The 27486-nt window shown below is 49.7% G+C and overlaps 8 protein-coding genes across 8 annotated transcripts; 5 read left to right on the top strand and 3 right to left on the bottom strand.

Annotated features, from left to right (window-relative positions):
- Positions 1–178: 178 nt before the first annotated feature.
- VTN00DRAFT_2640 (uncharacterized protein) lies at positions 179–801 on the bottom strand (the record flags this gene model as incomplete). Its single annotated transcript, XM_069428875.1, has 2 exons — positions 179–555; positions 600–801. The coding sequence occupies 2 exons, from the start codon at positions 799–801 to the stop codon at positions 179–181; spliced, it is 579 nt and encodes a 192-aa protein (XP_069283686.1).
- A 91-nt stretch (positions 802–892) lies between these two features.
- Positions 893–5337, top strand: VTN00DRAFT_2639 (uncharacterized protein; the record flags this gene model as incomplete). Its single annotated transcript, XM_069428873.1, has 3 exons — positions 893–1298; positions 1391–2674; positions 2732–5337. 3 exons carry the CDS (start codon positions 893–895, stop codon positions 5335–5337), a joined length of 4296 nt encoding a protein of 1431 aa, XP_069283685.1.
- Positions 5338–6843: 1506 nt separating this feature from the next.
- VTN00DRAFT_2638 (uncharacterized protein) lies at positions 6844–7191 on the bottom strand (the record flags this gene model as incomplete). Its single annotated transcript, XM_069428872.1, has 1 exon — positions 6844–7191. The coding sequence occupies one exon, from the start codon at positions 7189–7191 to the stop codon at positions 6844–6846; it is 348 nt and encodes a 115-aa protein (XP_069283684.1).
- A 1151-nt stretch (positions 7192–8342) lies between these two features.
- Positions 8343–10369, top strand: VTN00DRAFT_2637 (uncharacterized protein; the record flags this gene model as incomplete). The annotated part of the gene is made up of 4 exons (XM_069428871.1): positions 8343–8396; positions 8451–8520; positions 8614–9661; positions 9775–10369. The coding sequence occupies 4 exons, from the start codon at positions 8343–8345 to the stop codon at positions 10367–10369; spliced, it is 1767 nt and encodes a 588-aa protein (XP_069283683.1).
- Positions 10370–11191: 822 nt separating this feature from the next.
- Positions 11192–12454, top strand: VTN00DRAFT_2636 (uncharacterized protein; the record flags this gene model as incomplete). The annotated part of the gene is made up of 3 exons (XM_069428870.1): positions 11192–11734; positions 11791–12055; positions 12138–12454. The coding sequence occupies 3 exons, from the start codon at positions 11192–11194 to the stop codon at positions 12452–12454; spliced, it is 1125 nt and encodes a 374-aa protein (XP_069283682.1).
- Positions 12455–13130: 676 nt separating this feature from the next.
- VTN00DRAFT_2635 (uncharacterized protein) lies at positions 13131–14210 on the top strand (the record flags this gene model as incomplete). The annotated part of the gene is made up of 5 exons (XM_069428869.1): positions 13131–13206; positions 13270–13328; positions 13435–13809; positions 13863–14060; positions 14127–14210. The coding sequence occupies 5 exons, from the start codon at positions 13131–13133 to the stop codon at positions 14208–14210; spliced, it is 792 nt and encodes a 263-aa protein (XP_069283681.1).
- Positions 14211–14581: 371 nt separating this feature from the next.
- Positions 14582–16579, bottom strand: VTN00DRAFT_2634 (uncharacterized protein; the record flags this gene model as incomplete). The annotated part of the gene is made up of 1 exon (XM_069428868.1): positions 14582–16579. One exon carries the CDS (start codon positions 16577–16579, stop codon positions 14582–14584), a length of 1998 nt encoding a protein of 665 aa, XP_069283680.1.
- A 3883-nt stretch (positions 16580–20462) lies between these two features.
- Positions 20463–21725, top strand: VTN00DRAFT_2633 (uncharacterized protein; the record flags this gene model as incomplete). Its single annotated transcript, XM_069428867.1, has 4 exons — positions 20463–20541; positions 20599–20717; positions 20779–21539; positions 21596–21725. The coding sequence occupies 4 exons, from the start codon at positions 20463–20465 to the stop codon at positions 21723–21725; spliced, it is 1089 nt and encodes a 362-aa protein (XP_069283679.1).
- Positions 21726–27486: the final 5761 nt, after the last annotated feature.

Here is a 27486-nt window from a genome sequence, read left to right as displayed (position 1 = left end):
AGATTTTATCCGTCCGGTGATCGCCCCAGCCTTGCTGTCTCGGAGTATAGTTAAGTGTACCCAGAACGGGCCTGTCCTAATAGCTCAACGGCTCAATAAATATCAACTCTTCATTTGCCGGTGTTGATGGCCAGCGGAGTTTTTAGGCATCCGTCATCATATCCGCTTTCGTGAGCCGTCACGACAGGATCGACAGCGCGGGATGCTTCTGGAAAACTCTGGGGTCCGAGAAGGGCGATGGAAGAGCGAGAAGCAGGCGAACAGTGGACTTCTTCGCACGTGCGGGCGCCCTGTCAGGGACCGCGGCGGCGCTTGAGGCTCCCGTCCGCGCTCTTACGCTGCTGCTACGCTTGGCGTCGTCGTACCCCCAAGCAGCTCCTGTCAGCCAGCTCTCTGCCCAATTCCTGCCCGCCCCTCGTCTCCTCCTTTCTCCCCGTTGTGCTCTCTCGCTGCCATCTCCGCGTCCTGCTGGCAGCTGAGGTCCGGTCTGCTCGTCTTTAATGTCCTTGGCGTGATAGCCCGGCCAATGTGAACGTCCGTCTCCGCCGCCCTCCCCTGCTCAGCGAACGCAGTATTCTCACGACTCCTCCCCACCATACCATCTCTCGACACTTCCACGCCTCCCTCTGCGGCGGCAGTCGTACCCCTGGTATCGCCAGGGAAGACAGAACTCACTCCCAGCTCTTCGTCGACGTGACGTCCCAGCATTGCGTGCGATGTCACCGTATTGATCGTCAGACGACGCGTGTTCAAGCCATATACCTTGACCCATCTTCCAAACGTGTGATACCGGGGCAGCATCTGCTGGACAACGCAGTTCTGGCTTCGGATGGGCCTGTCTTCTCCTTAGGGGAGGAGGAGTGCTTTATTCCACCAGACTCCCGTCTCAGCCATGCATTGGAGGGGACTCCGTCTCGGCGCTGTTGACGGCAACGAATCCAAAAGACGAAGCGCCATCGAACCGGACGCTCATGCACGTCTCAGCGAGCATGTCCCTCGTCCAAGGCCAGCCACGGGTGAGCCTCCGTCAAGACGCTCAGAGTCCGCGACCCGCTCACCCGTTGGGATGGGATCCAACGGTTTGCGGCCTACTACCCCTGACGAACGCTCCAGAGATGTCCCACCAGGAACAGCGGAGGCTGGGAAAGCAGATACGCCAACATCGCCTATGTCGCGACAAATTTCGCTGAGGAACAGATTCAGTATGATGCGGTTTCGTTATGCCTCGGATCCCCAGCTATCTACGTCGTATGCGCAGGCTGACGAAGAAGCCCCTCCGGTGCCTCCTATGCCTCCACGTAAGTTGACCAGGTTCTCCAATGATCAGGAAAGTGGTTTGGTTTTCCTACAATTAGAAATGACTGCTGATCGTCGTCTCTGTTCGACATAGCCCCTACTATCATCACCACGGCCCCAACGAGCAACGATATGGAACTGGAACGCCCAGCGAAACGAAAGAACAAGATTAAGATCCTTCCTCGATCCAAGAAATCATCCCAAGAAGACCTAGCTGGTGAGGACCACGATCGAAGTGACGCTCCAGACGAGAGACAAGCTCGCTCGGTCCAAGGTTCAACTGATTCTCAGGCGGCTGATGGAAGCCTTGCGACCTCGCATGCCAGCGGCGAAGAGCCAGGAAGATTATCAATAACATCAGTGCGAAATGGTGGTCGAGGTCATCCTGGTGATACCACCAATTCCCAGATGCAGGATACGAGGTTCTCGGAATCCTCACGATCGGATAGGAGCTCCGGGGAGCATGGAATCTTTCGTACTACTTCACGGAACGACGACACCAGCCCAAGCAACAAGTTGTTCCGCTTACCACGTTTGAAGAAGAGCCGCGGTCCGCTTTTCCCGCTACCTGTCAAGATCCCCCCGCCAGAATCAAATGAAAAGGGGATGGACCCAAGCATCTCGAAAGCGGATGCCACCCCGAGAGCGTCTGCCGCAGCTAACTCCGACCACGACCAGCTTTCTCCTCTTCCATCTCCCACCCATTCCTCCACGGGACTGTCATCTCCGAGAGCTTCTGCACCGCCTTTGTTCAGGAAAGATTCTTCGACCTCCGCACGCTCTGGAAAGTCAGCTTCGTCCTTCACGAAGGGTCAAGGCCGCTTGCCAGGGCGACGCCGAGGGAGATCATCAACCTTGGGCTCAGTGGCAGACATCCGGGATGATCAGCAGCGAACTCCTCCTAACCTTTCCTCCGGTCGAACATCGATTTCTGCGAGTGGACGCAAGAGTTTCGGAGACTTGTTCAATCTGTCACAACGACTGAGGCAGAACTCTGAAGCGTCTTACCAGCGTAACGGGTCTCCTGGCCCGGGATCTGCTTCCAAACCTGGCTCGTTCTCGCTTACTCGTGAGGTGACTTCGTATCCCGAGCGTGAAGAAGGTGAAACTCCGGCCAATTATCTGTCTCGGTTGGAAGCGGCTGTTCACAGGGGAGCAATAGCGAGCATCCTGTCAAAATCTGATGACGACTTCTTCAAGACTGCTCTGAGGAAGTATATGAGGAGTTTCGCTTTCTTTGGTGACCCCATAGATATGGCGATTCGAAAACTTCTGATGGAAGTCGAACTACCAAAAGAAACTCAGCAAATTGACCGAGTGCTACAGGGCTTCGCTGATCGCTATCACGAGTGCAATCCCGGAATATTTGAGTCGACAGGTACGTTTCAACGCTCACGAAAGCAATTAATTCAGTACTGACTAGACTTACTACCAGACCAAGCGTATTTCATCGCATTTTCGATATTGATCTTACACACAGATGTCTTCAACAAAAACAACAAGCGAAAGATGCAAAAACAAGACTATGTCAGGAACACTCGAATGGAGGGAATATCGGAAGATATTCTGGAATGCTTTTATGAAAATATTTCCTACACGCCATTTATTCACGTGGAAGACGAAGTGAATCTTAGCGGACGACATTTACCCAAGCCTCGGAGAGGTCTACTTAAGACTGCTAGTTCGGACCATCTGTCACGAGCCCCCAAAGAGCCCGTGGATCCTTACGCGCTCATACTTGAGGGCAAGTTGCATTCTTTGAGACCGACTCTCAAGGATGTGATGAATCTAGAGGATTCCTACAGCTCTACAGGCACAGAAGGAGCTCCGGACGTGAATAGTCTACATCAGGCATTTTCCAGGTCGGCCATACTGCAAATCGTCTCCGCTCGATCACGTCCAGACGCATTTATGTCGCCGTCAAGTATCGACAACCCAGCCGAGTCGCATCCCGGCCTTGTCGACATCAAAGTGGCCAAGGTCGGGCTGCTCTGGCGAAAGGACGCAAAGAAAAAGAAGACAAGGTCCCCATGGCAAGAATGGGGAGCTCTTCTGACTTTTTCGCAGCTCTATCTGTTCAAAGATGTGGCCTGGGTAAAGTCCTTAATGTCTCAATATGATTCCCAAAAGAAAAAGGGACGACGGCGGCCAGTTGTCTTTACGCCTCCCCTCGAGGAGTTCAAACCTGATGCAATAATGTCCACAGATGATGCGGTGGCTCTGGTGGACGCCAATTACAAAAAGCACAAACATGCATTCCTCCTCGTCCGGCATAACGCTCTGGAGGAGACTTTCCTAGCCAACAGCGAAGCAGACATGAATGATTGGTTGGCGAAGCTCAATTATGCTGCTGCGCTTAGGACTACCGGAGTACGGATGAAAGGGATGATAGGCACAGATTACGAAGGTCAACGGCGCCGGGTCGCTCGCATGAACTCGGTCACATCGGACAGTTCTGTGCACTCCACTGATACGAATTCCGTTCCCGCAACGAATAATAACATGGACCCACGTCTGGCAGAGGAAGTTTCTGCAGCGCGTAGGCAGCTTATGGCCCAGAGGATCCAAGAGGCCAATGAGAAGTTGTCCGCCTGCGAGAAGCAGCTTGATGACCTTCTAAGGAACGCCCGCCATCTGCAGGTCCTAACACCCATACATACGAGAGCCAGAGAGCAGGTCATCCTGGCCGCTGGGCGTATGGCAGCAAAGGTCAAATGGGTCAGGCTGGACATCTGGCGCACCAAGTGTTATAGAGAGGTTCTGTCACTCGACTTGGGAGAAGAGGAAAAGAATGAATCTGGTACCGATAGGCCTACCCAGATCAGCTCGTCGACTAAGGCTACCATCTCCATCCCGAGTCAGCCATCCTTAGCGAAAATAGACTCTGCTTCAAGCTTAGTCCCCGCTTCTCCCAGGAGCGACCCTCTCCGTGCACTTACGCCAACTTCGCCAGATGGGCCTACAGTGCCGGATAGTTCATCATCGCAACCTTCTGATGCTCGGAGGGCAAGTGTTCCGACGTCAGTCTTCTCTTCAGAGCTTTCTCCCGCGGTCAGACAGTCTTCAGCGGCTGACGTGAGGGACCGAGCCTCAATTTCCTCTCGAGCTGCCTCGAGAAAGCTGGAGCGAGCAGCATCGGTTATGAGTGCCGGGAGTAAGGTTGATGGGTCCAGTATTGGATCTCCGGGCCCTATGCCTGGCCTTCCGACCGCAGGCGATGAGGACGATGAAGAGCGTATCCTCCGGGAAGCCGGTCTGCTGGAACCTTCCCAGATACCGAACCAACCTGATGCAGCCAATGACGCTGACAACGATAACAAGAGAGATGAATCAGCCGAGCATCCTTCTGGCGAACAACGTGGTCGAGTGCGTCGGAGTCTACATCGCACACTCAGAGACTCGCATCATACACCACACCACCAACGAAGCAAGAAAGGACGGGATTCTGGCTCGAGTATCCCAACTCTCGATGAAAGTCAGGGTACTGGAGAAAGTGAAGGCTTGTCAAGAAAGGAGCCCAACTTCACCGTCCATGGAAAGAAAGCTTCCGTCATCACCTTTGGATCTGAGTGGCAGAACATGTCTCCAGAACAGCGTCTAAAGCTACGGAAACCCCCTCCGGCCGAAGAGTCAAGGGCTACTGATATCCATATCACTGATGGCACAGAGTCTGTCTCCGGATCTGTGAATGGTGGCCGCTCACGATCAGTGCGGAGTGTGAGCACGACGACGGCAAAGAGTTTCCGTAATATCGATGACCTCACGGTTGCTAGCGAGGTACCTCAACTTCCTTCGGTGGGCGAGCTGAATCAGGAACAAGAAGCCTCGACCAGTGATGACGGAGCGAAGGACGCTCAGTCTTTCCAAACTGCTGAGACTCAGCTAGCCGACGATGGAAAGCATGATCCCAGCGGTCATGGTGACATTACAGAATCAGAAACAGACACCAATCTTCTGTCAGGGGACGAAACCCCGCTTGAGCAGGCTATCTCTCAGGAAAAAATGAGACATAGCCCTCATGAGCAGGCTGTGAGTGCATGATTTGCAAGTCGCACATTGTGCTCTACTCCTGCCTCATCATTCCCAACTGCCCATTGTTACAACACATCTTCCACTGGTACATTCTCCACAATGTTTTTTGCTGATACCCACCGTTATCTGTTGTCTACCTTTTCCTATTGTACTTTGTTCGGCACTCTTCTATAAAGCTCTTCGAAACTTTTTCTTTTTGTCACCTGCACAACTCTTGCTGGGAATACAAGTGCTTGGGTTAGGAAACTTGTCTCCGTCTATCACTAGGTGAAATGTAACTTTCTGTTACCCAACCCCATTTACTGCTCTGAGTTGGTTACGACTCTTTACACCCGCTTTCTTTTGTCTCCTATTTACTCCCTTACGCCTTTCTCTACTAGATGGGTCCTTGTTTCTTTTAAGGTTGGAACGGACACAATATTAGGTCATGGATGGAGAACCCGGACTGTTTATTTCATGTTTGGAACGTTATGTGTGTCTATCATTCCAAGCTTGCTCTTTTTTTGATTCCCGATTTCATCGCTTTTTTTCTTTTTCATGTTTCTTGCGTGTACAGGATCACACTGCAAAGCAAAAAAAATTATGGGCAAATAATGAGTTGCCGTCGACTTCGATGAAAGGGCACTTCGCTTCGAATGGGATGGGTAGGGTGGGTGGACCGAAGGACCAGTGGTCCCTGTGAATGTACATTCAAGCCCTTTAAGGAGCACACAAAAGTCGAGGTTCGAATCAAAAGTCAAATTTGACATTATCTTGATAATGTTTTCCACGTTTCCTCTGTAGATTTGGTCCAGTGTGTAGTACCGTAGAAATCTGGAATGTCACCTGACTTGTCTTCTTAGGCTTCGAAGGTGAAGGGGGAAAGAAAAGCGAATACGAAACAGAAATTTCTTTTCGATGTATCATTCTATTTCAGACTCTGTTACGTGTGTGTAACAGTAAACCCCGAAACTGACGTCTAGGCGTACAGTGCAATTGCAAAACCTCTCACGAGTCAACTATTATGTGGGAATTCTGGGGAGGCTCTTAGGGAGATATGTTGGAAATGATCTCGAGCAGGATAGAGAAAACAGTAGATTCAGTAAAGTTAAATATAGAAAAGAAACATTGAGTCATTTGGTATAGAATCCCGGGCCTCTGTACAGATGCCAGGGTACAGGCCGCCTGATTGGCGGCCCCCAAAGATAGAGCATATGATCAGTTATAGATTCCTTTGTAGACTCGTATGTCCAGTTCAGCCATGGTTCCCAATCCCGGTCAATCCATTCGCTGAACCGTCTCGCACGGTTCTGCCTCCATGCCTAGCGTAGTATAGGTGATATGTACACTCCCGGAAGATACCTCTGGCTGTCTTCGGGAGTGAACCGGGGAGACCAGTAAGGTACTCGGTGCTGAGAGTGACCAAAGTCAATAATCATCACTTGTATTTCGGTCGTGTGAATACTGTCTTGGAGGATCAATGCATTCCGGGGATGTATGTTACCATGCTGGATGTTGTGGGTATATATGAGGGATTCAGCGTCGATGATAGCTTTCATGAGTTCCTGGCGGGTTTCCTGCGGGAAAGTCGGCGGGGTTCAGCTTGGTCATGTCAATACCTACCACCAGTTCCAGCAGGATGAATCGGACAGACCGGATAGCTTCTTTATTCGGAATTGAAAGCTCAAGCGTGAACGACCCATAGTAGCGGGGAATAATTGTTCTCTGGAGCGGCTTGAGCATTTCATATGCGGCAGCCTCGTGGGTGTAGGCTCGGTCCACGCAGAGGAAAGGATCCGCATCATCCTGCACATGGTCGAAGTAAAGTGGGTCGTAAAACTTGGCAAGAAGATATTCGCTCGTTGGAAGCGTGGTAGCTGCCATGTTTTCTGGAGTATGCAATATTTGAACGGTTGCAACTTAGCATTATGATTGTCGCCCGTTCTGATCGGCTCAATGATTCTGAGTTGAATAGGGTCCGTCCCTGTCTCCCCGGGCACTGGAGGATGGAGGATGCAGCGGTCAACAGGTTCTATATCCAGGCGTTCATTCTCTGTTTAATGTGTATAAGCCGTGGCACGGACCGGAGTCGATGGAGGGACATGAGAAGAAAGCCCAAAATTCTTGTCCGGCAGTGTATGGCAAGGGTGGTTTTGGCGCTAGAAACGCTTCGCCAGTCAGCCCATAGTCAATATCAGACGTGATATGCGGAGTCATTATCTTCAATGGGATGGACAAAAAGGAGGAGAAAAATCGAAAATCGAAAGCAAGAAGGTGCTGTCTGTCAAACAATCAGAGATGGCCCAGCAGAATTTATCCCGCCGGAGACCTCAAGGGAGGCTTTAATAATGGGCAACGCTGAGATCTCATGACTTGTCACACTTAGCCGTTGAAAATAAGACAATGTACCCTGGATCCAGGTATGCACGTTAGGTCAAGATGTGGGCTAGGTACTCCAGGAGTAAAGATAAGGCCTCCACCGCCACTGTCCGCTGTAAGGTAGCAGACATATTGAATAGAAGAGCAAAGGATACTGCTATTCTTCTATGGTAGATTGTCCAGGAAGCACCTCTAGGACCTTGAGTAATGTCAATAGTGATTTGATTGTTGCCCGGCGGCGATCCATGTCTTGTGTAATTTCCGCACAGCGGAGCCCACCTGTAGCAAGAGCCAGCCTGCCGAGACAGAAGGGCACGACGACTAAGCAGAGCCCATGCATAAAAGCACAAGTTTTACCTATTATTCTCTTAATCTTTCCTTATCCTGTTACCGCTCTCATCATTATATCCTTTCTTTTTTGTGCTGTTGTGGGCATCTGCGAATGCAACGGGACAAGGGAACAGCAGAGATTGGATCTTTGCCCCGTGTATCCTTCTTCTAGCATAAGTACCTGCTCAGTATCCACTATCTAGCAGAGACCACACATCCAGTGAGGGTCCTCTATTTTTTAGATTCCTAGGTTTTGGATAAACACACCGGGTGAGCTGCTAGATCTCATATCCTGGGCTCTTTAGTCCTGGCAAGAAAAAGCCTTCATGTTTGCTAACCATCAGAGCCTCCAGTCCGGCTGTAAAGGCCTCAGTCTGAGAGTACATCTTTTTCTAGTTTTATTCACTCCTTTCAAGTTCATTCATCCAACTCAGCATCCTAGGGAAAGTCAGACGTTGGCGAACCCCAAGGCAGCTTCTGTCTCTTTAGGTTTCAATACGTCACGTGAGTCCACATCTCAGTCAAACCTGTTCGTTCATGCAAGTGGAAGAAAAGAATGCCTGTTTGAACCTTGCTGATTTTAAACTTGATCCTCAGAGACTGTAGACATTTCAGATTCTTCCCAGCCAGCACATTCACAGGTGGCGCCAGACGATGGCCAGCCGACGCCGCAGCCAAAGCTCTATGAAGTAGCTTACATCAACAATAAAGGATATGGTCTTGTTGCTACTGAATACATTGCTGCCGGAACCAAGGTCTTTGAGGAACAAGTTATGGTCCTCACGCTTAGCATGCGGAGAACCTGTGCCACCGGGGCGGAATATAACCAGCTGATTGGCAGCAAGGTCAAGGCTCTCGGCAAGGACTTTGTTCGTGGGTTCTTGAGTCTTCCAAGCGGGTCGAAGGATAAGCTGGGCATTTTCGGTAGCATCGTCGAGGCTTCTCGTCACCCTGCAGAGCTGGGAAATGAGGCGGCTGTGATTGTTGGTCTGCAATCAGCGTATCTGAACCATGCGTGCATCCCAAACGCATGTGAGCAAATCATTACAGCTGAATACATCTATCGTCGGGGAGAGCCCACGTTCGAGGATAGACACTGGGTGATGGTGCACGCTTGCACCGAAATCAAGAAGGGTGATGAGATAACCGCTTCATGCCTCCACGTAAACAGACCTGCCGCCGAGAGGAAGGAACGACTTGGTCGCCTCTTTGGCTCCGAGTGCTGCTGCGATGCGTGCGAGAAGCAGGAACCCGAAGTAGAAAAGTTTATGGAGATGTGTGGCAGCCTGGAGACCACAATGACACACCCGCGGGTGATCGAGAACGAGCCTGCTTTGGCCCTTCAGGCAGCATACCACCTGGGTGTCGGTATAGCATACTCAAAAATGTTCGATTTGAGATATGGATCGCTTTGGGAGAAATGCGCAAAGATCGCGGGATATCACTCCGACCAGGCCAGAGCCTCGATATTCGCGGGTAGAGCACTGGCGGCATACACGAGAGCTGAAGGTCGCCACGGCGTCAACTATATGAGGATGAAACTCTGGCGAAGCGATATCACGGCCATACCAGGATACGGTAGTACCGACAAGGGTCTCTCAGAACCTATTGATCTGAGTGTTTTCAGCGAGAACGAGAAGAACTTGTGTAAAATGGTATCCATGTTGGGCGCTGATTCGTGGGAATACATCCGCGCCAGCGAATGTCGTGATTCCTCTGGTGTTCCTGATGACGACAGTTCTGACACTGTCACTGCAGAGAATGCAAGGAGACCGAGGGAGACCTGTCTGCGCTGATCGAGGAACTAACGCGGGAGAAGAACGAATCCGACAAGGAGAGACTGATCAAGGAAAAGGATAATAAAAACAAGAACAAAAAGAAAAAGAGAAAGGGCAAGGGCAATGCTCGAGAGCTTTCACAGGTCCAGGATGATGACGCAATTCCCGACTCTGTCGAAGAGGACATTCAAGAAGCTGTCGGCGAGACTTCCCAGGATAATCTAGCTGCGGAGATAGCCTATAATCTGAACGAGAAGTATAATCAGAACGGGAATGCCTATGATCCCAGTGATGAAGTCTATGATTCAAAAGAGGAGGCTTATTATCCAAACGAGGAGGAATATTTGAAGGATGAAGCTTATGATCAGAACGAGGTCTGCGACGAGAACGAGGCGGCCTATGATCAAAACGAAGAGGAATATGATGTAAATGATGAAGCTTACGATCCGGACGAGGACTATGACCACAACGAGGTGACCTATAATCCGAACGAAGGATACCATCCAAATGAGGAAGTCTATGAAGCAAATGAGGCTTATCCGAACGAGGAAGGCTATGGTCAGTATGAGACATAGATCCTGACGAGGAGGAGCCTCCTACGAGAATTTTAGGACGACGAGCGACAGTTTGACAGAGTTAGGATAACTTGACTCATTGAGGGACCCGTACCGTCCTCCAAAACGAAAACATCACTGAGTCGTCAACATTCCTGAGATGAGAGCAACAAGAGGAAAGACAGTAGTTGATATGAGGCCCAACTCTGGTCAGACCTTTTCATTTCTTGAGATGCAAAGAGTGGCATATTGTGCCTTATTTGCATGTTTCAATACCGAAAATTTGTTTGTTTACCTCCGCTCCCGCTCAGTACTCAAACGTGAACCCCAAATGAGACGGAACGGAAAAGGAACACTCATTAGAAGGGACAGGTCGAGTTTCAAAAATGAATTAGCGCACGTCGGTTGGGATATCTTGTAGATTGGTTGCTGAAATGGATCTGAAGATTTCCTTAGGTCTTGTCTGTATGGAAGAGAGCAGAGGATCGGGAGGCGGGCGGAGCGGAGAGACGAGCGGGAGGCGCTTATGTCATGCGGCCGGCGGGATCGACGTTCCGTCCCCGTCGCGACCTTTGAGATTTGCTCTCTCGCAGCTGTCTCCCCACTCCAGCTCTTTATTTTTGGTTCTCTTTGGCCCTAGTCTCTAATGTTTTTACTCTCTGAAATGTCAGCTGGGTAGTTACAAAATTTAGTTTTTCCCTAGCCAACAGTCCCACTCCGAGCTCCGAACGCCACATTACGCCTCCATCCTCTTTCTCCGCACTCCCCAAACCGTACCTCCATAGTACCTCCATTTGCCTTCGCAACATCCTCAGCGCCAGCTATAATACTTCTAGCATAGCAATGGCACACTCGAAACGCAACACGTCCCTCCCGCACTTCACGCATTACGAACGCTCCCTCCTTCGTAACACCTGGGGTACGCAACGCACCCGCCTAACACGTGAATCCTTCCTCCCCTTCGGCTCATGTCGGCTCTGTCTACAACCCGCACGCGCCCCTGTCGTTGCGTGTGCCACGAATGGCGACCTCTTCTGTCGCGAATGCGCAATCAACGACCTGCTCGCACAGCGCAAGGAGATCAAGCGGCTGGAACGGGAACGCGAGGACGCGAGAAGGCGGCTCGAGGAAGAGGAGAGCAGAACGCTGGAGGAAGCGCGGATGAGGGAACTTCGGGAGTTTGAGCTCGTGAGCATGGGGCTAGAAGGGACTAGTAATAATCGAAAAAGAAAGGCGGAGGAGGTGGAGGCTATTGCGGCGTTCAAGAAGCGCGAGGTGGAAGTGGATGGGAAGCGGAGGAAGGTGTTTGAGCTGAATGAGGAGGAGATGAGACGGGCTGCAATGCAGGAACAGGAGAGGCTGAAGAAGGAGTTGAAGCAGGAGAAGGTCTGTTTATATACATTTCATACTTTTGCCAGGCATTATGCTGACACTGTATACAGTCCGAATCCAGCAAATCGGCCCTCCCCTCGTTCTGGGTCCCTACCCTTACGCCCTCAACGGACACTACCGAACCGACCGCTACAAAACCAGTCAAGCTGGCCCCGATCTGCCCAGGCTCGACGGACTCCAACCGCCATACATACTCGCTCAAGATTCTCGTCGACGTGCACTTCACGGAGGAGAAGCCCGAGGATGCGAGTGAGGGCGTTCAGCGGATATGTCCGAGCTGCAAGAAGGTGTTGAATAACGGGCTTAAGGCGATGTGTATGTCCCCTCTCCGTATCACAACATGCATGGGTCCAATCCGTCCTGGGTTCAGGAGATACTGACACTCAGAGATAAATAGTGACCAAGCCTTGCGGCCACGTCATCTGTTCGCCTTGCGTCTCGAAATTCATGACCCCGCAAACAACGCCCGATCCACATGCCTCCAAGGAAGAACAGGCCGCCGCACGCCGTGTGCTCTGCTATGTCTGCGAGACAGACATCACGCCCCCTGAGTGTGACCCTGAAGTCAACGGCAAGTCCAAATCAAGGTCGAAGGAGAATGGGAAAGAGGGGAAGGTTAAACCGGGACTGGTCGAGGTCAGTGCTGAGGGGACGGGGTTTGCTGGGGGAGGAGAGAGTATGGCGAAGAGGGAGGGTGTGGCGTTTCAGTGCTAGTTCCTTGTCTTTATGCGGTTTATATTTCTATGCATTAATATTTTTCTTCCGCTCTAGTTTCTATAGCTGGGAATGTACTGTATAGGCTCGTGGATGATGTTGATTTCGATGTTCATGTTGATGTTAACATCGGTATTGATAGTCCAATCACAGATGACTCTCAAGGTGAGCAGGAAAAGAGAATACCAGACATTAACTTCCTGTGCTTCAAGCTAAAGTTAGAAAGTATGTAAGGAAAAGGCAAACCGACTCCAAATGATCTTGTATGCCAAAACAGTACAAAGAAACCGGTTCCAGGTAGACTAGGAGAGGTGCTATGTACATGTACTGTACTGCCTCCTTATCAACCCCACCCTTCTCAAACGGCCTACGCTCTGCGAAGTGCCTTGACAGATCACGGTGGGTCGTCTAGTCTAGCTATAAGATTTACTTTAGTAAACATTATCAGCATGAGATTGGACCGTTCCCTGGAATGTCGGACGATGTCCGTCCGGCGCCTCCTCCTCCCCCAGACCCCCGCCGGGCTGGGGCCGAGCGACCGGACCGCGGGGCACGAGGGTCAGGCACATACGCGGCCGTCATCAAGATACCTTCGAAATAACCCCAGGTTCTTCTCTCTTGCGGTACTATATCCTAACAGAACGTCAAGCATCCAACTATTTACGTACTTCTCGAAATGGTCCTTGCGAAGCCAGAGAACAAGCATGTTCTCAAGTCCTTCGACCTCACGGGAAAGGTTGCGGCCGTGACAGGTAACCTACGTCAATAGACAGGACAGACGGATAATAGCAGGAGACTCACAATTCTTTTTTCAGGCGGTGCCCGTGGTATTGGTCTCGAGGTCTCCAAAGCTCTTGCGGAAGCCGGTGCAGATGTACATCCATCCATCCATCCATCCATCCATCCATTGAGTCTTCATCCGTTAAGGAATAGGTAGCTACTGGAATTGGACAAACTAATCAGGTACATGAAACTACCAGGTCGCCCTCATCTACAACTCATCCAAGAATGCGGAGACCCTCGCCGCGGAGATCGCATCTGAGAGCAAAGTGAAGACGGCAGCATACAAAGCGGACGTCAGCAACCAGCAGGAGATCGAGAACACTGTGCAGCAGATCGCGCAGGACTTCGGAAAGCTGGACATCATGGTCGTCAACTCCGGGATTGCGTCACACCACCCGGCGGAGGGGTATACGACCGAGCAGTGGAGCCGGATCACGAAGGTCAATCTCGATGGGGCGTTCTACACGGCGCAGGCTGCGGGGAAGATCTTTAAGACGCAGGGATCTGGGAATGTTATTTTCACGGCTTCTGTTAGCGCGACGCTGGTGAATCTGCCTCAGAAGCAAGCTGCAGTGGGTTATTATTATTCGGCTAGAATGCATGTGGCGTGCGCTGACTTTAACAGTACAACGCCTCCAAAGCTGGGGTTGTCCAGTTGGCGAAATGCTTGGCAGTCGAATGGGTCGATTTCTGTCGTGTCAATTGTATCTCGCCCGGTTTCATTGTGACTGACATTCTAGACATTCACCCGAAGGAGTGGAGGGAAACGTGGCATGACATGGTTCCGGCCCGGAGGTTTGCTGATGCCTACGAGCTCAAAGGGGTGGGTGGTCGTTTTTTTCATAGCATCCAAAATCGATTCCGTCTGCCCTCTGCTGACATTTCGTAGGCGTATGTATTTTGCGCGTCCGACGCATCAAGCTACATGACTGGTGCAAATCTCGTCATTGACGGCGGATATACACTCCCATAGAGTTTTGAAGTGACCAAAATGTTTCTGATAGAGCATTCTTATAGGCGTCTATCATGTTTAAGGCTTGTCATGCATTATTTTCTGCGGAGGGGAATAAGTTTCCCTTCATAACTTAAGCAAAGTCTGCTAGAAATCAGAACGTCTCCACCCAACCAAAAGAGCCTGCGTTATGTTCATGAATGACGGGTTATCATAACGTCACTATTAATTAGACATGGCAATCGATTCTCATGAAAGTTCATGACGAGCAACTCTTGTTTACCTAGTATAGAACCTGCGTTAGAATATCCCAAAATAAAAACACAAGTCATGGCTTACAGCGTAAAAAGAGAAAGACGCTTGCTCAAGATGAGTCGAATCACATTATGCCTTTACTCAATCCATTCCTGATCGAACCCGTTGGAAATCACAGCGACCTCACCGTTCCTCGGACACAACAGCGTAGAGTCACTCCTCACGGTTGCCAACTCGAGACACTCCATATTCAGCCAGTCCTGTGGTAAGAAGAAGTGCCGTTTGACTCGCCCATTATAGACGTCGTTCCCGCTCCACGTCCATGTGCATACCCAGAAATCTCGGTCGAGAAACGCCAGAGTCAAGTCGCTGCTGACGTATGAAAGGTCAGCCGTAGTGCTAGACCTGCTTAGTGTAGAGAGCGCTCTCTGTCGTTGTCTGGTTGCATCGGTTGCTAAAAAGCCTAGTTGTATCTCTATTCGGGAGAAGATTTCGGGCTGTAATAATGCGGTTGGGGCAATGTGGGAGGCTTGAATATTAGTGTTCTTCGAGAATAACAGCATTTCGGGCTCCATGATATCCGCCATAGGAAGCAGCACGAACTGCTTGTTCTTTCTCCTGTTCGTCCTTGTTGTTGCTGTTTCTGAAATCTCAAGCAATGCGTGTCTTGCGTCTGGTGTCATGGAGACTTTGGTGACGGAGTGATCATTTTTTGATACCTCCATAGCAGTCGCGTACGTAAAATCCCTCATTACAGAATTCAACGACAGAGCTTTGAGTGCATTATTGAGAGTGGTCTGCTCGAACTGCTGTCGGGCGAGAGTTGTCATGTCGCTCCACTGGCATATTCGCACGTGGTCCGTTGCGAATCCGACAACCAAGTCTTTCTCTAGCGGATGATTTGTCCAGCGATATGAGGCGCTTTCTTCGGAGATAGCCACAATCTTTTTCCTGGTTTTCACGGACCAGATACTGGTTCCTCTTTTTGTGGACACGAGAAGAAGGTCGCTTTCAAGGTTCCAGAGCAACTGGTCAACAGAATCATCTTCCTTGATGTTAAAGGTTTCTTCAAGGTGGTAATTTTTCACTTTGGAGTAAAACCTCCTGACGCTGATACGTCGTGCTAGATCAGCAGTCGCGAGAAAGGCCCCGTCTTCACTCCAGGCGAGATTTTCGATGGCCATTAAAGTGGCTGAGGTTTTCACGAGTCGTGTCCCGTTATCGGTGAAGACTGTTAAAACACCATCCTGGTCGCCTGTACAATAGTAGAGGCTATTATTGTCCACGGACAGTGCGATAATTGGCTCTTGCACCTCCGCTGATGACTCTGAAGCCAATGAGACCAATGTTGAACTCTCCTTGGTACTCAATGTGTCGCTGGACCTTTCGTCCTCTTCTGCAAGTCGGATAAGGGCATTCGGTTCCCACACGCTGCAGAAATTATCTCTGAGATCGTGTATGCGTCTGGTGCTTGGATCGATAGCCAGATCGGTAATTGGGGTGCTGCAGGAAAGCTGATATATGAGCGCAAAGTGATGAAAATCCCAGATCCTTAAAGTCCCATCACCGCTACCTGTTACGAAGAAATCCCCTTCGGGAGCGCACCGGATATGCACAGCGAGGGATGTTGAGACCAGGGAATTGGTCTCGGAAGGATGCCACTTGAAGACACACCCGTCGTTGAAAATTCCAAGGATATGTCCCGTGACAGGATTCCAGCAAATATTCTGAACATCGGTATAGTTTGCCTGAAGCCCTTGTCTGCTTTTACCTTTGTCCCCTTCTCGCTCGCATATTCCCAGAGGGTGCGGCCTAATCTCATTGAGCGCCCATACCCGCAACGGAAGCCCTCTGTATGCGAGTGCAACTTGTGTGCCATCTGGACTGAAATCCACAACACGAGGAGAATTATTTCGTTGAAATTCGGACGGATCATCGCGCAGGACGCCTTGGAATGGTTCCCAGCCATTTTCGGGATAGGAGAGACACATCCGCCTAAATTCCGAATTGTCCAAGCATACTATAACTTCGTCATCCGAGTCACCTAGAAATGAGATGGCAAGGGCCCTTGCTTTACTCTGGTTATTCACGGAGCATATAGGCTTTGCTGTAGCTAGGCTCCAAACAATTGTCATTCTGAGGCTGTATGTGACCATTTTATCTCCATCGTGGTTGAAGCACATTGCTGTCACACGCTCCTTGTGTGGAAATATGTTTGCCTCTTCGCAAGTCTCTGTGTGATACAGGATAACCGAACCAGTCGTTGTCAGTACTGCAAAATATCGGTTTATGCACATAATTCGCAGTGGATCTATGTCAGAGCTAACAGAGAACCTAGCTAGACAGTCATCCCAATCGTCGTTCGAAAGACCTGTTATTCTAGGGGACGATGACTGAAGCTTCGAACCGACCTGTTGATAGAGGATTGATTTGGGGGGACAGAAAGCCGGAATCAAGCCAAACAGGGCTTTTGGATGCTTGATGAGATGCGCGCCAAATTTTCCGACAATCTTGATCAGATCTGTAGTCCAAGCAGAGAGGAAATCTTTTTCTCTTAATCGATGGGTCAATGGGTTTCTTTCAGCATCGAGCTTGTCACTCTCCTTGAGAAATCCTTTGAGAATCTTAGATGCCTGGACCATGATACGGAGTTCACTGGCAGTGGCCAAGATATAGATCCAAGTAAGGACAGAACCGTCCTGAAAGAAGTCGCCCAACAGCATAAGCGATTCCGCGTTAGATACCGTGGAGCTCAGTTTTAGATGATATGGCCATGACATGGCCGCATAACGCAAAAAGGGATTTGCTAAGACTTTGTCCGCATGAGATCTCAAAGAGGCCTGTCGTAAGGAAGACACACACTTTCTGAATATAAAGTTGTGGGCATCAAGTGGTGAAACAAAGAAGTTGAGGTCCGAATTTTTGGTAAGGTACTCTCTGGCTGTTGAGTGCATCATTGTCACTCCTGACCTACTTACAACTATGAAGTCACCACACAGCTGGCTGATCGTGCTCTTCAAGTCAAGCACAGACGAATATTCCGGCTGTAATGCCATTGATAATTCTTCAAGGCTGAGTGGTCGCTTTGAACATGTGGCCCATCTGAAGATTGTTTTTGCCATTCGCTGGTCTGCTCGCCTTAGACTCTTTGCTAGAGTAGCATCCATACGCTGGTACAGGGGTTCGAGATCGGTAGGGACCTCGTTGATAGCATTTTCGACGGCAGCCTCTGTATGGCATTGCAAAATTTCTTCGAGCACTAAACTCGCCCACAAGAAATTCCCTTCTGCCTTCTCAAGGATTTGCGTCTTCATCCGTTCTTTGAAAATCGGGTCTCCTCGCATTGTTTTCATCTCCTCGTGTACATACCTGCGAAGGTCGGAATCATAGTTGTCTATTAAGAGTGAATCCAGCCGTGTGGAGTCCCTAATCTTTTCAAATTCCAGAGAAAGCAGTTGAGTCGGCCGACTAATCAGGAGTAATCGGATGGGCGTCCCTGAAGCAGGTAAATCTGCAAGAAGCTTGACGAGTGATTTTGCCTGATCACACTCGTCCAGAGCATCAACAACAAAGAAGACAGGTTGGTCATGGTTGATTTTGAACAGAATATTTTTAAAGACCTTCTGCCATATCAGACGACTTTCAGCTACTTGTATGTTGAATCCAGTGTCGAGCGCTTGCAATAATAGTTCTTTCCGAAACCAAGGCAGATGACCCGCAATCTGGTATGAGAGCGATCTCAAAAGTGCGCTCAATGATGTTTTCAATTGGTTCCCATTTTGAAAGAAGAAATATGAGCATGGTAAGTCGTGTTCTTCTAGGTAATCGATGATGAAGGAAGCTAACACCGACTTGCCCGCGCCGGGCCGACCGATGCACCACAGGATGCGAGACTCTCTATCGCTGCCAGAAATCCAGTCCGTGACAAGAGGGATTTTGAGAAACCATTCACAAGAGCCTTCCATTCTGCGCACAGAAAAGGATTCGCAATCATCGACCGGCGCTCCGGCTACTCCTAGGATGGTTCCAAGTTGATGAAGCTCTTGAACAGTATCCGGACGGTCAACCTGATCAGCGGTGCCACTGAATTGCTGAATGAGTTCTTGTAGTGCATTCTTCACGCTAACATAGCCCGGGTCGTCCTGGCTGGAAAATTTGCAGACAGTGTGGTGGTCTGCATTTAAGGGTTTCGTTACTTCACCGGGATACCCTAGGGTCGAGGAATTCTTCCCGAGTACCATTATCTTTGCCGGTCCTACTGCGGTTTCAAACGTCTCATAAAAGGAAAATACCGCAATATTTGGCGCTATATGTCGAAATTGCTCATTTATCTCTTCTAGAGCTGTCGAGCCCGCTTTCAGTTCGGCAATGTATTGCTTCTGCAAGGATTTCCGAAACGAGACTGTCAAAATCCTGTGTAGGAGGTCCGCAAAATGAGAGCCGCTGTGTGGAGTTGAAAGAAAAATTATGGCACGAATTGAGTGTGTGATATTGCTGTATTGGCTGTCGTTCTGGCCAAGTATCAAAGCCTTCTTCACAACAAGACCGCCCATGGAATGAGCGACAAATATAATCGGTACTTGGCCAACTTTCACCTTTGAGTCATCATCTCCAGCATTATACTTCATAAAATATAACAGATCTCTAGCAAAATCCATTATATTTAAGATGTTTCTATTTTCTTTTGTTGACGAGACCTGAGAGTTGTACCCAAATGACCAGATCCGGGCGGTCTTGATATGGGCTTCTTTCGGGAGCCATTCTCGAGGCCAGAATAGTTTGATATCTCTATTCCATGACCAACTTCGACGACTAGTTCCATTTAGGCCATGGATGAAGATAATATCCGCTTTGGGGCTAAGCCTGGGCTCGTAGAGCACATGAAGACCCAAAGGATCCTCTCGATCTCTTGATCGATCCGTATGATACGTCTCGATATGAGTATTGTCTTTGGCACTCTCATCAATGTCGAACGCTGCTGGTGTGCTGGGGCTAGCTTTCGAATGCCCAGGAGTTGATCCGTGAGGAGAGTCGATATCTTCCTTGTGAGAGACTCCTTTCTTGTCGGTTTTGCCAACGTCGCTTCGAGAAGCTTTGGCTTGTTTCTCTTTCCTCTTCGAACGAAATCGCCGAAACTGCCGACAATCAGCTTTCTGTAAAAACACTAGGCGGATATTACAACCATATCAGAACAGCATTCCATCGTGGTTTTCTTTTGTTCTCAAATGTAAGTCATTTATTATCAGTTCGACAAAACCGAGGATGGGGACTGAAAGGAACAGGTCGGCCCGCACCTGGTGTACGAAGGGTTCCCCGGAAAAGCGGCAACTTGATGGACATGGATTGAACACAGCCTCGTTCTAGCAGACGTAGCTGCCCAGCATGCAGCTCCCCGCGTTTGAGTCAGCGTTGCATCTGGTGCGAAGTCAGCTGCCATAACGCTGAGAAGAGGCTGATAAAAGCTGCTGAAACGGATCTAGGGCAAGCCTTGCTGACGGGCCATTTACCACAATACGTGGCAGCTGAGGACATAGCCCACCAATAATACATGCCTCGTATTCGGTATATTGGGTATCTCCCTTTTCTTCTGTCATGAGCCTCCCTCTGTTAGGTTGCAGTGCCGCTGACTGGCGTCGTGTTCTCCGTTTCGCGCCGAGGCTCCGCAACTTCGGCGTCAGCCTGAGGGTCCACGGTTCGGTTAGACATCGAACAGAAGCATTTCTTTGTATCCAGCTAGCCAGGATCTTTTGATGCTAACCCCTGTCATGACTGGCTGCATACTGTAAGTACATCTATAGCATTTTGATTAGCGTTCTTAGTCCGGGTGGAAACGACCTGGGCTTCCTGAGCCTAGCTTATTAGCCCGTGTCTATCCTCGAATCCTTTGAGAGATAAGAGGGCTTGCAGACAGCTACTGGATCTGTAGCACATTTCTCGGCCTCCAAAATTGTGACTCTATTCGATATTTTTACGAACAGGACCGGAACGTAAATATCTTGCGAGTTTGGCCCCGCCGAAATGCATACAGAATCTACGGTGAAAGATGTAATTCCCGAAGTTGGGGGCAACTTTACTCTTGATGAGAACGTAATCCTTGGTGAGAGATAAGTCCTTATTCGCATGGGTTGATTTGGCACAAACTGATCGAACATAGAACTTCCCCGAGGCGCAAAAGTGCTGGAAGCCAGCACCTACGGAACCTCCGCGTGGACTCGCACCGTCCGTATTTCTGCCCAAGTGGAAGATGGGACTATAAAAGATTACTTTCTGAAGGTCATTTCTCTCTCTGAGTGTCTCCTTAATAACCTTTGCTGCTGACAGCAGCTATGCGCAGTGTGCCACCGAGACTATTGGAAGAACAATGGTAGAAGGGGAGTTCCACTCTCTGTCAGCGATCCACGCATTGATGCCAACATTCGCGCCAAAACCATACGCTTGGGGCAAATTCAAGAAGTCACCCCCTGACACATATTTCCTTCTCATGGACTTTATCGATTTAGAAACGGGATCGGTCGACGCGACGGAATTCTGCTCCCGTATTGCAGAACTCCACAGAATCAGCACCTCCCCAACGGGAAAATTCGGCTTTCATATCACCACGTGCCACGGTCCGAACTGGCAAAATACAAAATGGGAGAGCAGCTGGTGTGTTTATTTCACCAGGCTGTTGAGGCAGTTCTTCTACAGAGAGATCGAACAGAATGGGCCTTGGTCTGAATATGAAGCGGCCTTTGAAGAGCTCGTGGAGAAGGCGATTCCGCAGTTGCTCGAGCCTCTGCAATCGGATGGTCGTTGTCTCAAGCCATGCCTTGTCCATGGCGATCTCTGGGAAGAAAACACTGGCACGGACCTTGCGACCGGGGAGTCAGTCGTTTTCGACGCCTCCGTCATGTATGCACACAATGAGTACGAGTTGGGGATGTGGCGACGAGAGATCGTCCGCTTCTCAAAAGTGCATATGCGGAGATACCTTGCTTGCTTCCCACCCAGTGAGCCGGTCCATCAATGGGATGACAGGAACAGGTTGTATTCAATAAAGTTTAACCTTGCCCATTCGATCGCTCTGCCGGCGACAAAGGATGTTGGAAGGGATCTGTGAGTCCAAGCTGCCCTGGGAGCTCTGTGGATCATCAGGCTAATTTTGATAATAGCATATTCAAAGATATGCGTTACCTTCTTGAGAAGTACGCTGTCAAAACTTATGTCGAAACTGCGGACATGTGGACACAGGAATTAAGCCAGAAGCTGCCGGGTGAAGTCAAACGCTTGGTTTCAACCTAGGATCCCGTACCCTATATAAAAGTACTTTCTTATCACTGCAAATGAGGATGCATCAGTACTTTTTTCTTGCTTCGTTATATGTTTCTTGGGAGAAAGATGCCATGACACTCTGATTAACTAGTCCTTATAAGAAACACGTCTTTTTAACGCGTCATTCGACTCAAAGAGGGCTCAGGGCCCCTAAAAAGAAGACTCAGGTCCTGAAGCCTACCACTATAAGGCACACAAGCCAGAAGCCAGGCAACCTAAAGCCAGTCAAGGAAAAGAACAAAGAAGCATGCAGGCTTATCTTTTAATAAGATCAGGGAATTAAGACCCCTAGAGCTGAACAGGAGGAAGTCCTCCTTGCCCTAAATAGGGCCCTGGCAAAGGAAGGCTTCCCAGGCTTTCTTTGTGCAGTTGACACTGGTTATACTGAGTCAGAAGCTATAACAGTTCTTCTAGAGAAAGGCTCTCTAGGTTCTATGCTAGTCCCCTACTATACAGACCTTCTAGTGGCAGCAGCATGCAAAGCTGACCCATCAGTGATTTCAGTGGAGCTTCCAGAGCAATGGTATTGAGTCAAGGTGCATGGTGTGCCAACATGGAGATACCTAACACTAGGCCTAGGCCTTGCCTGTGAAGAGATTGAACTAGGCACTGAGTATCAGCTCAAGAGGGACCCTACCTGGCTTCACAACCCTCAGAAGCTCCAAGGCAGCCAGAAGAAAGGCTCTACCATTGTGATCACAGTGGGCTCCCTGGAGGAATCCCAGAAGCTTCTTATTAATGGGATTCACTTTGGAGGCTCTAGATACTGTACAGAGCAGTATTAGAAGCTTAGACCAGACACCATATGCCTGCTATGTTGTGGAATTGGGTATAATAACTTTAAAGCCTATAGGGACTGACCTTTATGCTGCTTTATATGCACAGAGGCCCATAAAGGAGTGGAGCATACCTGTAAGGTTGTCAACTGCCTGGCAAAGCCAGGGACAGCATGCCAACATCTACCTGCCAAATATGGTAACTGCAGTGGTCCACACATAGCTACTGCTAGCAAATGCCCTAAGATCCAGGAAGCATGAAGGCACCTAAGCAGACAAAGGGGTTCCCATATACAGTCCCATGGAGCTCTAATAGGCAACAGCTTAGCCCAGAACCAACTTCAGGCCACATTAGAAGCCTCTACACAAGCCTTAGAAGACAGTTCTATGCAGGCTATACAGGCAGCCCTCACACAGGCACCAGAAATGCCTACTAACATCCAAGGTGATATGGACATGGAAAACATGCAGACCCCCCCACTAAGTATGGTACCTACATCCATTGCAGTATGTTAGTACTACAACATAACTGCCATAGAGCTTATGCAACAACTATTGCAGCCCTAGAGCTTGGGCTTCAGCTAGGGGTGGGCCTAGCTTGCCTACAAGAACCCTATATTGATAGGGATTTCTGACATGGAGGCTTCTTATTCTACTGGCCTGAAAAGGGGGAGCGCAAAGATTGCCGGGTGGCTATTGCAGTTCAAAGAGATCTTGTCAACCAGCTAGTTATTGAAGCTCGCACAGACCTTATTAGCCACCCATACCTTATGGCAATTGACATATGGGAACTAGGCAGAGCCTGGGAAAGAGCTCAAAGAACCCAGGTTGTGAATTGCTATAACAACTGGCTTGGAGCTGAATATCACTGGCAGGGGGAGAATCCTAGGCACTGGTGAGCAATCAAGGATGCTAACTGGAGACAGCTCCTTGAGGGAAGGTGCCTATTATTAGGCAATTTTAATGCACACAGCACCTTATGGAACCCTCAGATTATGGTTCAGTCAAATATAGGGCCACTAGAGATGCTAATTGAACAGTACAACCTGTATATAAACAATAACCCAGGGATATCAACATAACCAAAATCTACTCCAGGAATCTCAATTATTGATCTAACCCTTACAAACCTAGATTTAGGACCACTTCCTATCTGGACTATTGACCAAGACCACCCAACAGGGTCAGACCACAAGGCCATTATTCTAGGATGGGACCCCCTAAAATCTGACTATGCAGAGCCTTCTAAAACTATCACAGGATGGCAGATACAGGCCCTCCAAGAGGATAAGAAAGCTCTAAAGAAGGCAACCCAAGCATGGAAGGATCTAGCAGAGAAGAGGCCTCCACTGCCAGATAACTGTTCCCAAAAAGATGTGGCAGGGGAGGCAATATAGATCCAGGAGTCACTTACAGCCATCCTCACTGAATATGCCAAACCAATTAGGATCTTGCCCTACTCAAAATGATGGTGGGGGTTAGAAGTCAAGCAGGCATGACAAGCTTATGCCCAGGCAAGGCATGCATGGCAGGAAGGAAACCTAGGCGACAGGGAGCACTGTGAGGCCCAAAATTCTTACTACTGGATAATCCAGAGGGCAAAGTGGGAATGCTGGGAGACCTTTCTTAGGGGCTCGGCAGAGCTTCAAGACTCCCTAACCCCAGAGGATACTGCCTGATGCTGGCAAGCTCTTCATTATACTAGTCTAAAGATGCTAGGTGCAACTACAACCCCTACCTTGAAAGGACCTCAAGGCCAGTTGGCTACAACAACTGCCAAAAAAGAAGCACTAATACTGGAAGTGGCATTCCCACCTGCATCAGAGGGCAATCTAGTGGGTGACCTCCCTCAGGGCATTATGCATAGACAGGTCAGCAAGGAGGCAGTTTGAAAAGCCCTATTCAACCAGGCAACCTGAAAGGCGCCTGGAATTGATAGGCTAAACTTCCTGGCCCTACACCTCTTATGGGATTGGGATAGTACACAGATTGTGGCCATAGCCAGGCAATGCTTTCAACTAGGAACCCACCCCCAGGCGTGGAAGACTGCTAAAGGGATCCTGCTTCAGAAGCCTAATAAACCTGACTATACTCTAGTCAAGGCCTATAGGGTTATCAGCCTTCTAAACTGCCTAGGAAAAATTATTGAGAAGATAGCTGCCAATGCCATAGCAGACCACTGTGAAGCAACAGGAGCTCTATATCCAGGTCAGATGGGGAGCTGGAGACACCAAAGTGCTGTTGATGCTGTGGCCTGCCTAATTCATAAGGTCCATCTAGGATGGGCACAGAAGCAGCTGGCAGCAGCTCTATTCCTAGATGTTAAAGGAGCCTTCAACCATGTGAACCCAGCTAGGCTTGTTGCAAGAATGGGGGAGCTGGGTATTGATGGTGACCTGATCTGCTGGGTACAATCATTCCTAACAGACTGGCAGGTTCAATTGGTAATTAATGGCCATCAGGGACTAGAGCACTCTATTAACTCAGGAGTGCCCCAAGGCTCCCCAGTCTCGCCAATTCTCTTTGTGATTTACCTGAGTGGGGTTTTCCAGGCCATAGAGAGGGTAGTCCCTGGGGTTAGGGCCCTATCCTTTGCAGATGATATAGGGCTTATAGCCCATGGCAGCTCAGTAGATCAGGTCTGCAAGCAGCTGCAGGAGGCAGGGGAGGCTGCCATAGCCTGGGGGCAGGCTAATGCAGTACAATTTGATGCTGAAAAGACCAAGGTGACCTTGTTCACCCAAAAACAAGGCAAGGCACTAAAGGAACAGGTCTGTCGGGCAAGGATCTCCATAGGGAATCACCAAGTGGCTTTTAATAAGGAGGCCACCTGCTGGCTTGGCATATGGCTAGATACTGGGCTAACGCTAAAAACCCACTATCAAACCTGTCTTCAGAAGGCATGAAAGGCTGAAACACAGGTGCAAGCCCTATGATGACAGCAAGGACTGGCCCCAGGCCTAGTCTGAAGAATTCAGGTGGCAGCCATCCAGGCCATAGCCCTATATGGAGCTGAGCTATGGTGGCAAGGGCAGAAAGATCGGCTAGAAGGCATCCAACACCTCACCAACCAGCAGGCCTGAGCCATCACAGGCATGTATCAAACCACCCCTATAGGCCCTCTGATCCAGGAGGCAGGCATACCACCAGCAGAGACCCTCCTAGCAGCAAGGCAGCTAGGTTATGCAGTTAGACTCCTAGGCCTGCCAGGGAATCACTTAGCTAGACAGATACTTCCAGTCTCCTTCTGAGATGGAGACCAGCATGCACAGCCTGAAGAGCAACCAGAAGGGGACATGGTATGGGCAGAGAGAAGTGCTAGACACCAGGGTCCATGGTCATTAGGACAACAGCTAGCCTATCAATTAGCTGGCACTATCCCTATTGATCCTTCTGGAGGCTTCAAGGAGACAGTTGAGACAAGCCCAGCATCCTTCCCAGGGCAAATAAAGACTCTATCAACCAACCAAGCCCTCAAGGCCGCCCAGGAGGCTCGCCCAGGTCTAAGCCTCTGGTCAGATGGTTCACAGCTAGAAAATGGCCAGGTAGGCGCAGGCATTGCATGGCAGAACCCCCAAGGGGTCTGGCAGACACGGGAGATCCCCTTGGGAAAGGGGAAGAAAGTTTTCAATGCAGAGCTTATAGGAGCATGCAGGGCCTTAGAGCTTGCCCTAAGGCTTTGTGGCCAGGGACCAGTCACCATCTTACTAGATTCCCAGGCAGCCATTGCATGACTCCAACACTGACAACCAGGCCCTGGGCAAGGACTAGCCATCCAAGCTTATCAAGCGGCTCAGACCCTAGGGGCCCAAGGCAGGCAAGTTACAATCCAATGGGTCCCTGGGCACCATGGCATCAAGGGGAATGAAAAGGCTGACCAGGCAGCTAAACAAGCAGCCAAAAAGACGCCCCAAAGAGGCTCTGGAGAGCTTTCCCTGGCCTATGTGAATCGAGCTCGCACAGAAGTAATTTGGGCCCATGGACAACAATGGTTCACAAAGGCACTAGGCTGCAGAAGCCTAGAAGCTCAGAGAGTATATAGGGCACAACCTGGCTGGAGACAAGACCCAGTAGCTGCAGCAGCCCTAAAGAAGATAGCCAGTCAGTACTACCAGCTTAAAATAGGCCATGCGGCCATTGGGACCTACCTATGAAAGACCCAGGCACAAGAATCAGAGGCATGCCAGGGGTGCCAGGCACCCAAGGAGTCAGTCTACCACCTCCTGTTTGAGTGTAGACAGTGGCGACGGCAGTGAACAGCTCTATACAAGAACTTGACCAGGGCTAGAGTTGCCATACCAACAATGGCTGAGGGCCACCCTGAGGGAAGGCTCTTTGGGGACCCTAGGGCTACCAAGGCTATTCTGCAGTTTCTAGCAGACACAAGAGTAGGCTGCGCCCCAGGAGAAGAGACATATGCAATTGTCAGAGCACAAATAGATGATAAATGGGGGCTACAGGCTCTAGAAGAGGCAGATTGAGAGGGGGCAGGATAGCAGAGGAGGGTGGCCTGCAGCAGGTAGGTGACACCCAAACTGACAGTGACACCAAGAAGGGCTTCTAGGGCCCAAAAGCCCTGCACATTTAGGCGGCCTGGGGCGAGGAAAAGGCACAGATTGATCAAAGAAGAATTTAGATACTGATAGGGGCTTTCGCCCAAGAGATGGGTCTGTCATAGCCAGAAGGCTCGGTATGGACGTTAAACTTGAATATAATAATAATAATAATAATAATATATGTTTCTTGGTGACTTTGATTCTGAAGCGGTCTCCTCACTTACTCTGCTTACCTGCAATGTGTGGACCACCAATATCAAAGATGTACTTGATACACGGTAGGCAGTGATAAATGCTTTCCTATGAAACAGAGGCCAGGCGGTCAACTTACCGACACCACATTCCAAAAGCACACAGCCTCAATAAGTAGATCTGGGGAATAGTATTTGTTTTAGTCTC

Source organism: Thermoascus crustaceus, assembly GCF_041956765.1.
Source record: "Thermoascus crustaceus strain CBS 181.67 unplaced genomic scaffold VTN00scaffold_10, whole genome shotgun sequence".
NCBI lineage: Eukaryota > Fungi > Ascomycota > Eurotiomycetes > Eurotiales > Thermoascaceae > Thermoascus > Thermoascus crustaceus.
Note: the sequence above shows the minus strand (reverse complement) of the source record. Positions and strands in the feature narration are given on the sequence as shown.